General features: G+C 34.8%; 1 protein-coding gene across 1 annotated transcript; it reads left to right on the plus strand.

Moving 5' to 3' along the window:
- Nucleotides 1-636: 636 nt before the first annotated feature.
- On the plus strand, nt 637-15,474 carry LOC143249034 (putative protein-lysine deacylase ABHD14B). The gene is made up of 5 exons (XM_076498225.1): nt 637-733; nt 1,139-1,383; nt 13,755-13,923; nt 14,582-14,889; nt 15,313-15,474. The coding sequence occupies exons 2-5, from the start codon at nt 1,162-1,164 to the stop codon at nt 15,331-15,333; spliced, it is 720 nt and encodes a 239-aa protein (XP_076354340.1). The 5' UTR covers nt 637-733; nt 1,139-1,161; the 3' UTR covers nt 15,334-15,474.
- Nucleotides 15,475-15,691: the final 217 nt, after the last annotated feature.

Raw genomic sequence — 15,691 nt, forward strand, 5'->3', positions numbered from 1 at the left:
GAGTTGGGTACCTGGTGGTATGGATCATATGTGATTTGAACCGGCTAAAATCTTGTCAAACAGGTTTCTACACTTTTGTTTATCCTTGATTTTGTAAGTACAGTTGGCTAAAGTGACATACTTTTCATGAGTGTAGGTAGATGATGCAGCACTGGTAACTACTTTTCATGAGTGTAGGTAGATGATGCAGCACTGGTAACTACTTTTCATGAGTGTAGGTAGATGATGCAGCACTGGTAACTACTTTTTATGAGTGTAGGTAGATGATGCAGCACTGGTAACTACTTTTCATGAGTGTAGGTAGATGATGCAGCACTGGTAACTACTTTTCATGAGTGTAGGTAGATGATGCAGCACTGGTAACTACTTTTCATGAGTGTAGGTAGATGATGCAGCACTGGTAACTACTTTTCATGAGTGTAGGTAGATGATGCAGCACTGGTAACTACTTTCATGAGTGTAGGTAGATGATGCAGCACTGGTAACTACTTTTCATGAGTGTAGGTAGATGATGCAGCACTGGTAACTACTTTTCATGAGTGTAGGTAGATGATGCAGCACTGGTAACTACTTTTTATGAGTGTAGGTAGATGATGCAGCACTGGTAGCGCTATATAAACGAGGTTTTAAGACAAATGTTTTATCCTTCTGTTTCATATCATGTACTCACAGTAGAGGAGATGTTATTACCAGCTCTTCTTTGTAGAAAAGTGACGATATAGGAGCGATTTCTGTATGTCTAGCAGTTTCGTATTTTATTTTGTTTATTTAAGTTTGTCATTTATTGATTTTGAATAAATTACTCTTTTTTTCGATAAGTTAACTCAATATTTAGAAAACAGTTCTTGGAGTTACTTATAACAAATATGCAATATTTCCAACTCTGAAATTCAAAGCACGTGAAATTTCGTTAATACGTATTTGAATATACATATCCTCAAAAAATTGGTGATCCTTTTATTGATGTAATAATAACGAAAGAAAATAGGAAAATAGATTTAAATTTCCATGGCGTACATATTAAACAAAAATTTATTCTGCTGTACATTTAGGTTTTTTACTGGATATTTTATTGTGGTTTAGGGCAAAGTTGTTGTTTTTAAGTTTGAACTGTAACTAGCCGTTATTTTCTTCTCAGTACCAGCTTGACGGAATATTTTGATGTCTCAGCTTTCTGTGCTATTGTTGCTTGCAAGTGCTTCTCTAACACGTTGGCCATGTCAAGCTGGAAGTGCCAGTGGTCAACAAACCTCGGATCAAACAACAGATATCACAACTTCAGACTTCTGGAGGCACATCGACCTGAAGTCTCAAGAAATACCAGAAGAAATTAAACGAAAGGTCGCAGACGTTGATGTCAAAGAAACCAGTATCACAGTCGATGTAAGTTACTTTAGTGGTATTAGTTTTTCTATATCCTTTTAGCGTGAGGCTACTAACTCATGCGGATTCACTTACAACTAAGATAATAGGTATTATTATAAAACCTCTACTAAACACTTAGATAGACCAGAATCTTAGTTTTCAGCGTATGCTGACAACTATTTTGTTATTGTATTCTCAAGATACTGCTATAGGTATTAAAACGTAATTAAAATAAAGTACAGAACAACGTTTTGACCTGTTAACCAGAATATGACTTAAGAAGGTCGAAACGTTCTTCAGTATTTTATTTTAATTAAAGTTTTAATACCCACACCAGCTACCTTGAGATACATTTTTACTCCATGGGTTGTTGTTAGTGATCAGTATCAAAACATAATCCTTACTTCAAATTAATTCGTTTACAAATGGACAACAAAAAGCCTAGATATTCCTACATATTTGCTCTATTGATGACAAATTTAAGTAAAAAAATGAAACTTATTTTATAATGGAGTTGTGACAGTTTATAACGTATATGAACGTTCACATTATTTGCCTGTATACGTACTTAGTTTCTACTATTAGCTTTACACGCCAGGTTATCTACTGTTCAAGTGATGATGTCAGAGTAGTGACAAGATGACTATTAATCTTTACTTGAAATAGTACATTTTCTTTTGCTATACATAAGTTAACCAACTACATCATATACTTAACTGAAGCTGCGATAAGTTCCAAGTTCTTTCACATGATTTAGCTCAAATTATGTTCCAAACAGATGTTCCGACACCACAACTTGTAATCATAACCAGTTTTTAACCACATTGTTATAAAAAATTTAGATTTTTTGCAATTTAAGCAGTTTAGATTAGCACCATCTTGATTCCTGTATAAGCAAAGATGTCAATAGGTTTGACAATTATCAACTTACTGGCTGTAATGGTTTCTTAACAAGTATAGCTATAGGCTTTTACTAACGGAAACAAGTTTTGTTTTTGTGTAAAAGTTTAACAAGTTGTAATCAGTCAGTGAAATTCAAGTAATTTATTCAGCATTACAGATTTATTTCCTTTAGATAAATTATTTAAACCCTAGTATTACCGATATACACTATTGTGCAAAATTGTAAGGACAAAATCAAGGATGAGGTTATAGGTTTCTGTCTAAGAACATTGGAAGGTAAATCGCAGGTGAAACACCAAAATGTTATTAATCTTCATATTTAGTACAACGGAAACTTGGTGGAAGTGTTGAGTACAGTAAACATAGTTTAACAGAAACTCAGTGGAAGTGTTGAGTTCAGTAAAGAGCTAATATTTTGTCCCCCTTTTGGTTTAATAATTGCAGATAGTCTTTCAACCATAGTTGCAACACATCTAATAAAAGTGTCTTTTGGGAATTTACTTCAAATGTCTGTAATACACTTCCATAAAGTTTATTTAGAAGTAATTTTTGACATGTCAAGTGTTTGATCCATCATGTTCCAGATCTACTTAAGCTGGTTGAGATTGGGACTCTATGGGGTCATTGTATCATTTAAAAGACTTCAGCTGCTTCTTGTCCCAGATCTACTCAAGCTGGTTGAGATCGGGGCTCTATGGGGGGTCATTGCATCTTTAAAATGACTCTAGCAGTTTCTTTCTTAATGTTTGAAAGAAGGTAGTTATATTCTAGGTAGTAGAATCCATAACCAATAATACACAAACCACTGGATATACCATGCCGGATCAGTATCTGTTGGTATCTGTACTGGTTCATTATTCCATTTATTTTGCAAATATCTTCTGTTGCATTAAGAGAAAAACGCCTCCATTCCATTACATTGACTCCACCTATATTTCATGGTTGGTGCTATGTATTGAGATAAGTATCTTTCACCTTCCCTCCGTCGGACGTTCGACCTACATTTTGAACCAAATATTTCAAAATTGGACTTATCCACTCATAAAGCCATTTACCAATCATTAGCAGTCCAGCTTTTGTATTTTTTAACAGATTTCAGTCTTTTCATGATGATTGGAGGTTATAAGTAAAGGTTTTCTAACTGCTTCACAACCAAATATTTCATTCTCATTGAGTCTTCTTGACACTGTATATCAGGACACTTTTCTGTCATTAGGTTCATGGCTGTTTATCTCGTGTAGTCTTCTTTCTGTCCTGAAAGCTGCATAAACAAAGATACTTAACATCAGTATAACTGAGTTTAGGTGTTCCTCTTCCTTTCCTATTTTCTAATTTACCTGTCTCAGTCTCATGATCTAGGGTGTACTTGACAGTTCTAAGAGAACATTTCAATTCTGAAGCAATTTGCTATAGAGTCCAATCAACACAACGTAAAGTTTTTGTACGAACTCTCTGCTCTACTCACAATTCTCTAAGCTTTTTGGGCCATGAAAATAAAACTTAATATAATGTGTTAAACACTCTCTGTCTGAAGGTTTATTTGTGGAGTGTTATTAAATTGATTTCTAACATACACCGGTACCATATGTTAGTTCCTTACTAGCTTCTTTCTATATAGTTAACACACTGCATTGGGCACCATGACAGTTATTTCAGACCTTAAATTTAATCAGTATGTTCATTCAAGCAAAACCCTTATATGTCCTTGGTACAAGTTTACGGAAATTCTAAAGAATGACAAGTATTCTCATACTGATTCATCGGTTGTCAACAGTAAAGTATTACCATGTTGTTCTAGGTATAAAATATTTGAGTTTTCTTACATGGTGACATGGAAAAATTAGCCCCACAAAATGGAAAGAATGACGAAATATTTTCTTGTCCTAACACTTTTGTGTTTGTGTTTTCTTATAGCAAAGCCACATTGGACTATCTGTTGAGTCCATCGAGGGGAATCGAACCCCTGATTTTAGCATTGTAAATCCGTAGACTTACCACTGTAACAGCGGGGGACAACACTTTTGTTCAGTACTGTAAGTACTGTAATTGAATACTTGTTAGATATGATTTTGGTTTGATTTGTTGTAAATTTCGTGCAAAGCTACTCGAGGGCTATCTGCGCTAGCCATCCCTAATTTAGCAAAAATAGAGGGAAGGCACTACCACCCACCGCCAACTCTTGGGCTACTCTTTTATCAACGAATAGTGTGATTGACCGTCACATTATAACGCTTCCATGGCTGAAACGGCGAGCATGTTTGGTGTGACGGGGATTCGAACCCGCGACCCTCAGCTTACGAATCGAGTGTCTTACCCACCTGGTCATGGCGGGCCTGTTGGATACATGTACCTTAATCAAAAATGAGTGATATTGAGAAAAAAAGAAGATATAATGCGACTATTTTCACAAATGTATATTGAATTCTCTATTTGTTTCATATATAAAATATTTGAAGTCTTGCGTATTTTACAAATCGAATATTTGAGTTTGCTATGTGCTTTATATATAAAACCAGTAATTTCATCCTGTTATAAAGTTCTTTATATTAAATGTTGTAATAATAATATAGATGTAGCAATATGATGTAATGTGTAGAACCTTCCTGTATGGAGACACCTAAACAGTCTGTAATGTTAATGTTAACTTAACACTGTTTCAAAACTGACTAACAAATGATATTTTTTATAATGGAATTGTGAGAAGGCTTAAGGACTGTTTGATAATTTTGACTGATGGTAAAGATAGTTTGTACTGTTTATTATTTTATATCATATTAAACAACATGACTGGTAATATTGCAACTTCCCAGGTAGGAAATACAAACAGGTAGTCATTTACAAAACTGTCACAGTTTGAAACAGTTGTACATAATTTTTTAGACTTTCTCACGGAATCATGTTCATGTGATACTTAGCTACAGATAAGCCTTAAAATCGTGCATACAGAACTATCTAAGTGAAGAATAAATCGAACACGGATGGTAGGGTAAAGCAAGTAAACCAAAGTTTAATTTAAAACAATAAAATAGTTTGTTCAACACTAACACAGTATTCTGTTACCTAGGAGCACCTGGCGTTCGACTCACGAACTGCTACTGATTATGGGTTTGAATCTCGCCATCAAACATGTTCGATCTTTTAGCCGTGGAAGCGTTTTAATGTGACGATCAATTTTACTTTTCTTGTTAGCGGTGGATAATGTTAACTAAATTCTTTCCTATGCATTTAACAGAAGCTTATGTATTTCCTGTTTGAATAGGCTGTATTCCAAGAAATTATAGTAGAAGGATTAACTCACGTTTACGGACAACAAAAAATTTCGTGAACTGCAAGGACAATTAGAGTAAAAATTTAAGGATATACCTGAATACATTCATGATGTTAAGAAAACATAAATAAATACAAAAAAAAAATATTTGAAGCCCTGTAGCTTAAATGATTTCAAAAGGCGGAATTTTGTTCATCAGGGATCTTCGAATAAAGATATATTCGAATAAACTGGAAACAGTTTTATTCAGTAACGAATAAAACTTTATTATAAATGCACACCATTTCGACCTGATTATTTCATTATCAGGTACAAGGAGTTGACAGTGACACAGTAATACACACACTAAAGAATAAAGAGATCACATGACTGGAGATTGCTTCACAACATGGTATAGGTATCTTAGTACCCTGGGTGTTGGTTTTTGGGCGGGGCTGTTTTGTTCAATTAAGATAGCTTCCTTCACTCTTTGTTTATCGTTATTTGGTTCTTTGTTTAAAATTACACTTTTTTTGTGGATATACTGTGGATTTTTGAGTTACAATGGTGGAAAACATGAGAGAGTTTTTCATTATTATGTTCAGTGAATCTGATTTATAATTTTCTGTCGATTTCTCTGATGTAAAATTCTGGATAGGTTTGGTCTATTTTGGATTTCGCTCAAAGCTACACGAGCGTTATCTGCGCTCGCCGTCCCTAATTTTGCAGTGTTTGACTATAGGGAACGCAACTAGTTATGACCAACCACCGCCAACTCTTGGGCTACTCTTTTACCAACGAATAGTGGGATTGACCGCAATTATAATGTCCTCACGGCTGAAAGGGCGAGCGTGTTTGGCGTAACGGGGATTCGAAACCGCGACCCTCGGATTACGAATCGAGTGCCTTAACCACTTGGCCATGCCGGGTCGGAAAACGTTTGTTCCTTGTCATACAATTTAAAGATATATTGTATATGGAAGGATGCAATTTATTAATATTTCAGTTATGACACCTGCGAACTGTAACCATCCTGACAGTCAGTCAGTTTAATTAAAATTATATAGAACCAAATAAATTTCATAAAGCTACATCAGTTGTGCTTTATTTTTACAGATTACCTAAAGTTTATTCAGGCTTGAGAAAATTATTCAATAACTCATATTTTTATATATAGCTATACAATCTTCTTAAATTTTCCTCATTTGGATATTTCAAGAGATCTGTCATTACGTTCTTACCATTCGTACTTCTAATAGCAAAATGATATTACACTGCAATTTTAATTTTTGCATACGAGTTCAAATTATTTTGATTGTTCTTAAGCATAGAGATATACAAAGGGCTATTTATACAATGCCCATCACGGATATCGAAATCCGGCTTTTAGCCAGTAGACTTGCAGACTTACTGCTGTGATCACCGAAGAAGGAGGTTCTTTGGAAAGTACCTCTCATACTGCACCTTGCACAAACTGTGAAAGTTCTTGTAACAGGTTCCAGAGATTTGATGTGACAATCTTTTTGTTTTTTTATTTGGGAGTAAAGCAGGCCTATTAAGAACGGTTTTTACATTGTTAATAACAAAAACAGTCCACTGTGAAGGAGTACTGCCATCTTTAGACTTCTATCATTTCCAAACAACTCATCTTCATAGTCCTAACCTCTGCTTAAGTATTCTCTTCAGTTGAATTTCTACACGTTATTCGTCATTAGAAGAAAACTAGACCTCATTTCAAGATTTATTGTACATCGATATTTTTATAAAGCCAAACATTGTTGATTATCATTTGCATTGAATACAAACCTTTCCTATATTTGTATCTTTGTGGTTCCTGAACCGATATTCTATTGTCCTGATTCCAAACTTCTACAGTTTTACAATGCAACATTTCTTTATCTTGTAACTAAAGATTGGTACTTTCTCTTGACAAAACGGATGGAGAGTCAGTGACATCCCTCAAATCAAAAGTGCATTTTGTAGTTTTAATTAAAAACCCACATTCGTCACAACAAAGCTATAGGAGTTTTAAAAACGTCTCCAGCTGTCGACAATAATAGGAAATATGCTGAAAAAGTGAAAGATGTTGATTCCATGTTTTCTGTTCTTGTGGAATTATTTACTACTAGAATATCACATATATAAACATTTTTCTAAAGTTACGTTATTCTCATTGGAAATTACGTTTTATGTGTTTCCCACGTCCCAAACAAAAACCACCAATAAGCTGACTTACCAGTGTTTTTTTCCTATTATTTTAGTGCAGCCTATTTGAATAATCTGTCATATTTATATTCTTTTCCATAATGTACCTAGGGCATTAACAATTGTTTCAGTTGGTACTCCCAGAACTTCAACAGCTATGTTTCAGTTAGTTAACCAGCAGAACTCATCCATCACACAATTTGTCGTTCCTTTACAAGAAAAATCGCTGAAAGGTTACAGCAGCAACAGGCCTAAGGAATATTTCTGTGAGGAGAGACACACAGGATGATTGAAATCAATCGAGGCTTTAGTGTCATATAAACTGTAGAAAACTGTATGCAGTGTCTTTTAGTTTTTGTTTAGTAGGAAGAGGTCTATTAATCCACAAGGATCTTGCTACGGGACAGTGAGGCAGGTCCATGTTGGAAAATTAGAATTCAATGAGTGAGTGCGTCATCAAATAACTGGCCTGCACTTCGGGGGGCCCGATGGAGAGAGGTCCAAGCTGCAAAAGAGAAGACGTAGATTTATTAATACGTGTATCCATGGAGGGCAGAAGACTCTTCACGTGATGAGAGAAAGTTTTTATAAGAGAATCGGACAGATTTGTCTGTACCTCCGCTGTACCAGTAGAGTTCATATTCCAAATCCACCAAGTTGTAAGTGGATGTAGATTATGTTGTTCCATATGAAATATTTAAAGTGGCTGTATAGCCTGTTGTTGTTCCATATGAAATATTTAAAGTGGCTGTATAGCCTGTTATTCCTAATGGAATGTTTCTGCTAAGTGGACGTAGATGCTGTTGCCCCAAATGGAATATTCCTGGTAAATGGAATGTAGATGCTGTTGCCCCAAATGAAACATTTCTGGTAAGTGAAATGTAGATCCTGTTGCCGCAAATGCAATATCTGTGGTAAGAGGATGTAGATCCTATTATTCCAAATGCACTATTTGTGGTAAGTGGATGTAGATCCTATTATTCCAAATCCACTATTTGTGGTAAGTGGATGTAGATCCTATTATTCCAAATCCACTATTTGTGGTAAGTGGATGTAGATCCTATTATTCCAAATCCACTATTTGTGGTAAGTGGATGTAGATCCTATTATTCCAAATGCACTATTTGTGGTAAGTGGATGTAGATCCTATTATTCCAAATGCACTATTTGTGGTAAGTGGATGTAGATCCTATTATTCCAAATGCACTATTTGTGGTAAGTGGATGTAGATCCTATTATTCCAAATGCACTATTTGTGGTAAGTGGATGTAGATCCTATTATTCCAAATGCACTATTTGTGGTAAGTGGATGTAGATCCTATTATTCCAAATGCACTATTTGTGGTAAGTGGATGTAGATCCTATTATTCCAAATGCACTATTTGTGGTAAGTGGATGTAGATCCTATTATTCCAAATGCACTATTTGTGGTAAGTGGATGTAGATCCTATTATTCCAAATGCACTATTTGTGGTAAGTGGATGTAGATCCTATTATTCCAAATGCACTATTTGTGGTAAGTGGATGTAGATCCTATTATTCCAAATGCACTATTTGTGGTAAGTGGATGTAGATCCTATTATTCCAAATGCACTATTTGTGGTAAGTGGATGTAGATCCTATTATTCCAAATGCACTATTTGTGGTAAGTGGATGTAGATCCTATTATTCCAAATGCACTATTTGTGGTAAGTGGATGTAGATCCTATTATTCCAAATGCACTATTTGTGGTAAGTGGATGTAGATCCTATTATTCCAAATGCACTATTTGTGGTAAGTGGATGTAGATCCTATTATTCCAAATGCACTATTTGTGGTAAGTGGATGTAGATCCTATTATTCCAAATGCACTATTTGTGGTAAGTGGATGTAGATCCTATTATTCCAAATGCACTATTTGTGGTAAGTGGATGTAGATCCTATTATTCCAAATGCACTATTTGTGGTAAGTGGATGTAGATCCTATTATTCCAAATGCACTATTTGTGGTAAGTGGATGTAGATCCTATTATTCCAAATGCACTATTTGTGGTAAGTGGATGTAGATCCTATTATTCCAAATGCACTATTTGTGGTAAGTGGATGTAGATCCTATTATTCCAAATGCACTATTTGTGGTAAGTGGATGTAGATCCTATTATTCCAAATGCACTATTTGTGGTAAGTGGATGTAGATCCTATTATTCCAAATGCACTATTTGTGGTAAGTGGATGTAGATCCTATTATTCCAAATGCACTATTTGTGGTAAGTGGATGTAGATCCTATTATTCCAAATGCACTATTTGTGGTAAGTGGATGTAGATCCTATTATTCCAAATGCACTATTTGTGGTAAGTGGATGTAGATCCTATTATTCCAAATGCACTATTTGTGGTAAGTGGATGTAGATCCTATTATTCCAAATGCACTATTTGTGGTAAGTGGATGTAGATCCTATTATTCCAAATGCACTATTTGTGGTAAGTGGATGTAGATCCTATTATTCCAAATGCACTATTTGTGGTAAGTGGATGTAGATCCTATTATTCCAAATGCACTATTTGTGGTAAGTGGATGTAGATCCTATTATTCCAAATGCACTATTTGTGGTAAGTGGATGTAGAACCTATTATTCCAAATGCACTATTTGTGGTAAGTGGATGTAGAACCTATTATTCCAAATGCACTATTTGTGGTAAGTGGATGTAGAACCTATTATTCCAAATGCACTATTTGTGGTAAGTGGATGTAGATCCTATTATTCCAAATGCACTATTTGTGGTAAGTGGATGTAGATCCTATTATTCCAAATGCACTATTTGTGGTAAGTGGATGTAGATCCTATTATTCCAAATGCACTATTTGTGGTAAGTGGATGTAGATCCTATTATTCCAAATGCACTATTTGTGGTAAGTGGATGTAGATCCTATTATTCCAAATGCACTATTTGTGGTAAGTGGATGTAGATCCTATTATTCCAAATGCACTATTTGTGGTAAGTGGATGTAGATCCTATTATTCCAAATGCACTATTTGTGGTAAGTGGATGTAGATCCTATTATTCCAAATGCACTATTTGTGGTAAGTGGATGTAGATCCTATTATTCCAAATGCACTATTTGTGGTAAGTGGATGTAGATCCTATTATTCCAAATGCACTATTTGTGGTAAGTGGATGTAGATCCTATTATTCCAAATGCACTATTTGTGGTAAGTGGATGTAGATCCTATTATTCCAAATGCACTATTTGTGGTAAGTGGATGTAGATCCTATTATTCCAAATGCACTATTTGTGGTAAGTGGATGTAGATCCTATTATTCCAAATGCACTATTTGTGGTAAGTGGATGTAGATCCTATTATTCCAAATGCACTATTTGTGGTAAGTGGATGTAGATCCTATTATTCCAAATGCACTATTTGTGGTAAGTGGATGTAGATCCTATTATTCCAAATGCACTATTTGTGGTAAGTGGATGTAGATCCTATTATTCCAAATGCACTATTTGTGGTAAGTGGATGTAGATCCTATTATTCCAAATGCACTATTTGTGGTAAGTGGATGTAGATCCTATTATTCCAAATGCACTATTTGTGGTAAGTGGATGTAGATCCTATTATTCCAAATGCACTATTTGTGGTAAGTGGATGTAGATCCTATTATTCCAAATGCACTATTTGTGGTAAGTGGATGTAGATCCTATTATTCCAAATGCACTATTTGTGGTAAGTGGATGTAGATCCTATTATTCCAAATGCACTATTTGTGGTAAGTGGATGTAGATCCTATTATTCCAAATGCACTATTTGTGGTAAGTGGATGTAGATCCTATTATTCCAAATGCACTATTTGTGGTAAGTGGATGTAGATCCTATTATTCCAAATGCACTATTTGTGGTAAGTGGATGTAGATCCTATTATTCCAAATGCACTATTTGTGGTAAGTGGATGTAGATCCTATTATTCCAAATGCACTATTTGTGGTAAGTGGATGTAGATCCTATTATTCCAAATGCACTATTTGTGGTAAGTGGATGTAGATCCTATTATTCCAAATGCACTATTTGTGGTAAGTGGATGTAGATCCTATTATTCCAAATGCACTATTTGTGGTAAGTGGATGTAGATCCTATTATTCCAAATGCACTATTTGTGGTAAGTGGATGTAGATCCTATTATTCCAAATGCACTATTTGTGGTAAGTGGATGATAGATCCTATTATTCCAAATGCACTATTTGTGGTAAGTGGATGTAGATCCTATTATTCCAAATGCACTATTTGTGGTAAGTGGATGTAGATCCTATTATTCCAAATGCACTATTTGTGGTAAGTGGATGTAGATCCTATTATTCCAAATGCACTATTTGTGGTAAGTGGATGTAGATCCTATTATTCCAAATGCACTATTTGTGGTAAGTGGATGTAGATCCTATTATTCCAAATGCACTATTTGTGGTAAGTGGATGTAGATCCTATTATTCCAAATGCACTATTTGTGGTAAGTGGATGTAGATCCTATTATTCCAAATGCACTATTTGTGGTAAGTGGATGTAGATCCTATTATTCCAAATGCACTATTTGTGGTAAGTGGATGTAGATCCTATTATTCCAAATGCACTATTTGTGGTAAGTGGATGTAGATCCTATTATTCCAAATGCACTATTTGTGGTAAGTGGATGTAGATCCTATTATTCCAAATGCACTATTTGTGGTAAGTGGATGTAGATCCTATTATTCCAAATGCACTATTTGTGGTAAGTGGATGTAGATCCTATTATTCCAAATGCACTATTTGTGGTAAGTGGATGTAGATCCTATTATTCCAAATGCACTATTTGTGGTAAGTGGATGTAGATCCTATTATTCCAAATGCACTATTTGTGGTAAGTGGATGTAGATCCTATTATTCCAAATGCACTATTTGTGGTAAGTGGATGTAGATCCTATTATTCCAAATGCACTATTTGTGGTAAGTGGATGTAGATCCTATTATTCCAAATGCACTATTTGTGGTAAGTGGATGTAGATCCTATTATTCCAAATGCACTATTTGTGGTAAGTGGATGTAGATCCTATTATTCCAAATGCACTATTTGTGGTAAGTGGATGTAGATCCTATTATTCCAAATGCACTATTTGTGGTAAGTGGATGTAGATCCTATTATTCCAAATGCACTATTTGTGGTAAGTGGATGTAGATCCTATTATTCCAAATGCACTATTTGTGGTAAGTGGATGTAGATCCTATTATTCCAAATGCACTATTTGTGGTAAGTGGATGTAGATCCTGATATTATATGATGTTATAGATTGTGCTCGGTAACATACGCTCATTGGCAAGTCAAAATAAATTATAGATCTTTACATTTTGCACTTTTTTATGACTCAGTGACACAGCGGTACCTCTGCGGACTCACAGCGTCACAAACCTTGGTCTTCATTTCAAACAAATAAACTCTTTAATAAAATAAGTTGAAATATAACATTCATTTATTTTTTGTGTGAATTAAACTGAATTAAACCTGAACGTCTAAGTGAGTATTGTATTTTGTGTATGAATATATTATGTAGATTCATCATTCATTACTGCGTGGATAGGTACGTATAATACATTTCGTGAAATATGAATTTCTTTTGTTACTTAGATATTGCAACTTTACTTGTCAATTTGTACAAACCTGTTGTTACTTAGAAACTACTTGTCAATATGTATAAATTAATACATTATTCACACAGTTATTTTTATTTCGGGTTCAAGTTGAACCTGAAAATGTTTTTTAGAAGTAACACTTTGCCTCAAGTTTCACATTTGTTAGAACCACAAAAATATTGTTAGAAATTATAACCACCGTATATAATATATACATAGTGTGTAATTTATATAGATAGATGGGTTATATTTAAAATAAAACAGAAGTTGGTAATCATATCAATTTGACGTTTTGTTACGATTTTCTAAAAAAGAAAAAACGAAACGTGTTTGTGGTTAATATTCCGTTATTGTTTTATTTTTTGTAATCATATTTTTTTTCATAACTGTAACCAGAATGTCAAAGTTCTGTACCGTGAAGCTTTACCTAAGGACACTTCCAATTTCCACATCTCCATCCTTCTACTGCACGGAGAAGCGTTTTCTTCCAAAACCTGGCTGGACCTGGGCACAATACAAGTGCTGGCTGCAATGGGCTACCGGACTGTGGCAATGGATGTACCTGGTGGGCTTTCTGTTCATTACTAACTTAACATTACAACATTTAGAGGTAGGTGTCAGTTCATCACTGAATGAAGAGAGAGGTAGTAAAGACCTTTATCATAAATTAAATTCTTTGTTTGTTTTTTTAAATTTCACACAAAGCTACACGAGGGCTATCTACGCTAGCCGTCCCTAATTTAGCAGTGTAAGACCAGAGGAAATGTAAACAGTTAACATCACCAACCGTCAACTCTTGGTCTACTCCTTTACCAATAAATATTGGATTTACGACTGAATGGGCAAGCATGTTAGGTGTGACGGATTTAAACTCGCGACCCTCAGATGCGAGTCAAGCGCCTCAACCACCTAGCCATTTTGGACGCTGACCAGTTGTGAATAGTTTCAAACACAGTTGTGTATCTCTTGTGTAGTGATATAGGCTATCATGTTAAGTATGTAATTAACTAGCATGTTTTATTCTTAGGAATTGAATGTTTTTAAACGAATATGTTTAATGATCTATCAATTGTGTAAATCTACAATTGTATTTCTTATTTTCGACATAAATGTTATGCAAAAGTTTAATCCTGGTGACCTTTAACCTGCAGTCTAAGCGGTGCGATCTTTCTTTGTATATATATTATTTACTGCACATTTATGTTTGAATATTTGTGTAACAGGTTTCGGTAACAGTGAGAGGGCACGCATCTCTGACCGCGGCGAGTTCATTAACGACGTAGTTAAAGCCTTGAACTTGATACGTCCTGTAGTGGTCAGTCCTAGTATGAGTGGAACTTTGGCTCTTCCGTACCTGGTAAAACATTCAACGGACATGGGTGGATATGTTCCAGTTGCACCCGGGGCTACAAGCATTCTTGAAAGACAACCTTGTGGTAATGGTCAGTCAAAAGAAATGTCCCTTGACAGTGTATGTGAAAGCCTAAAGGATTACTTTTCACTTCCTCCTCATGACTTAAGTTGTCTTAAGGTAAGCAATTTAAATGTCAACATCAAACGAAACATATAACTGATAAAGTGTGTGGGGTAGAAACCTTCTCAAACGTAAGATACCTGATAAGCACATTTCACGAAATTTAAGAAACATTTTATCAACGTACTTTTGATCTCGAAATATTCAATAAAATAGTTACCTAAATTAACCCACAATTACTGAACTTACACTCGCGATTTAGATATAACTGAATATGTTTACTTGTTCATGTGCATTTCATCATTTATCGAGTCTTGTGTTCAGTTGAGTTACGTACACGAAGTAAACTTTACTATTTATTCTCCTAAAATAATTATAAACATCAGTGGCAGCCTGTCATTGATACTGTATGTTTACAATACGAGTACCGATAAGATTACGAGTTCGTCTTCATCACTGCCCTGAAATAGCTCTTTTTAGGACATCTTTAGCATCAACTAATGGAATGTGATGCATCATCCAAGAGTATATTACAGCTGTCAATATCAACATCTTCAACTAATATGTCGACCCACTTAGCACCTTGGAGTTGGGCAATATCACCCATTACTGGAGTAGTTGGACCAAACAAAGGGTCCTGGGGTTTATCTTTTATTTAGAATGTGTAACATTGATGGTAACATTTATAATAATAATATGTCAACATGTTTACCAATACTTATTCATACCATACTTCAACATCAACACTTCTTCTCATGAAAATTAAGAGAAACTGATTTCATGTTATCTCTAAAGTAATAATTCATTGTAAGTACTTTTAACATTATTGTAATAATCTCTTTTATGCATTTATATTTCT

This window comes from Tachypleus tridentatus, chromosome 4 (genome assembly GCF_004210375.1).
Source record: "Tachypleus tridentatus isolate NWPU-2018 chromosome 4, ASM421037v1, whole genome shotgun sequence".
Taxonomy (NCBI): Eukaryota; Metazoa; Arthropoda; class Merostomata; order Xiphosura; family Limulidae; genus Tachypleus; species Tachypleus tridentatus.

What these genes read in the sequence shown, in the direction of transcription:
- LOC143249034 (XM_076498225.1), top strand. Translation starts at nt 1,162, where the DNA reads ATGTCTCAGCTTTCTGTGCTATTGTTGCTTGCAAGTGCTTCTCTAACA. An exon ending in AAACCAGTATCACAGTCGAT is followed by an intron (nt 1,384 to 13,754) that starts GTAAGTTACTTT and finishes AACTGTAACCAG; the next exon opens with AATGTCAAAGTTCTGTACCG. An exon ending in ATGACTTAAGTTGTCTTAAG is followed by an intron (nt 14,890 to 15,312) that starts GTAAGCAATTTA and finishes AGCTCTTTTTAG; the next exon opens with GACATCTTTAGCATCAACTA.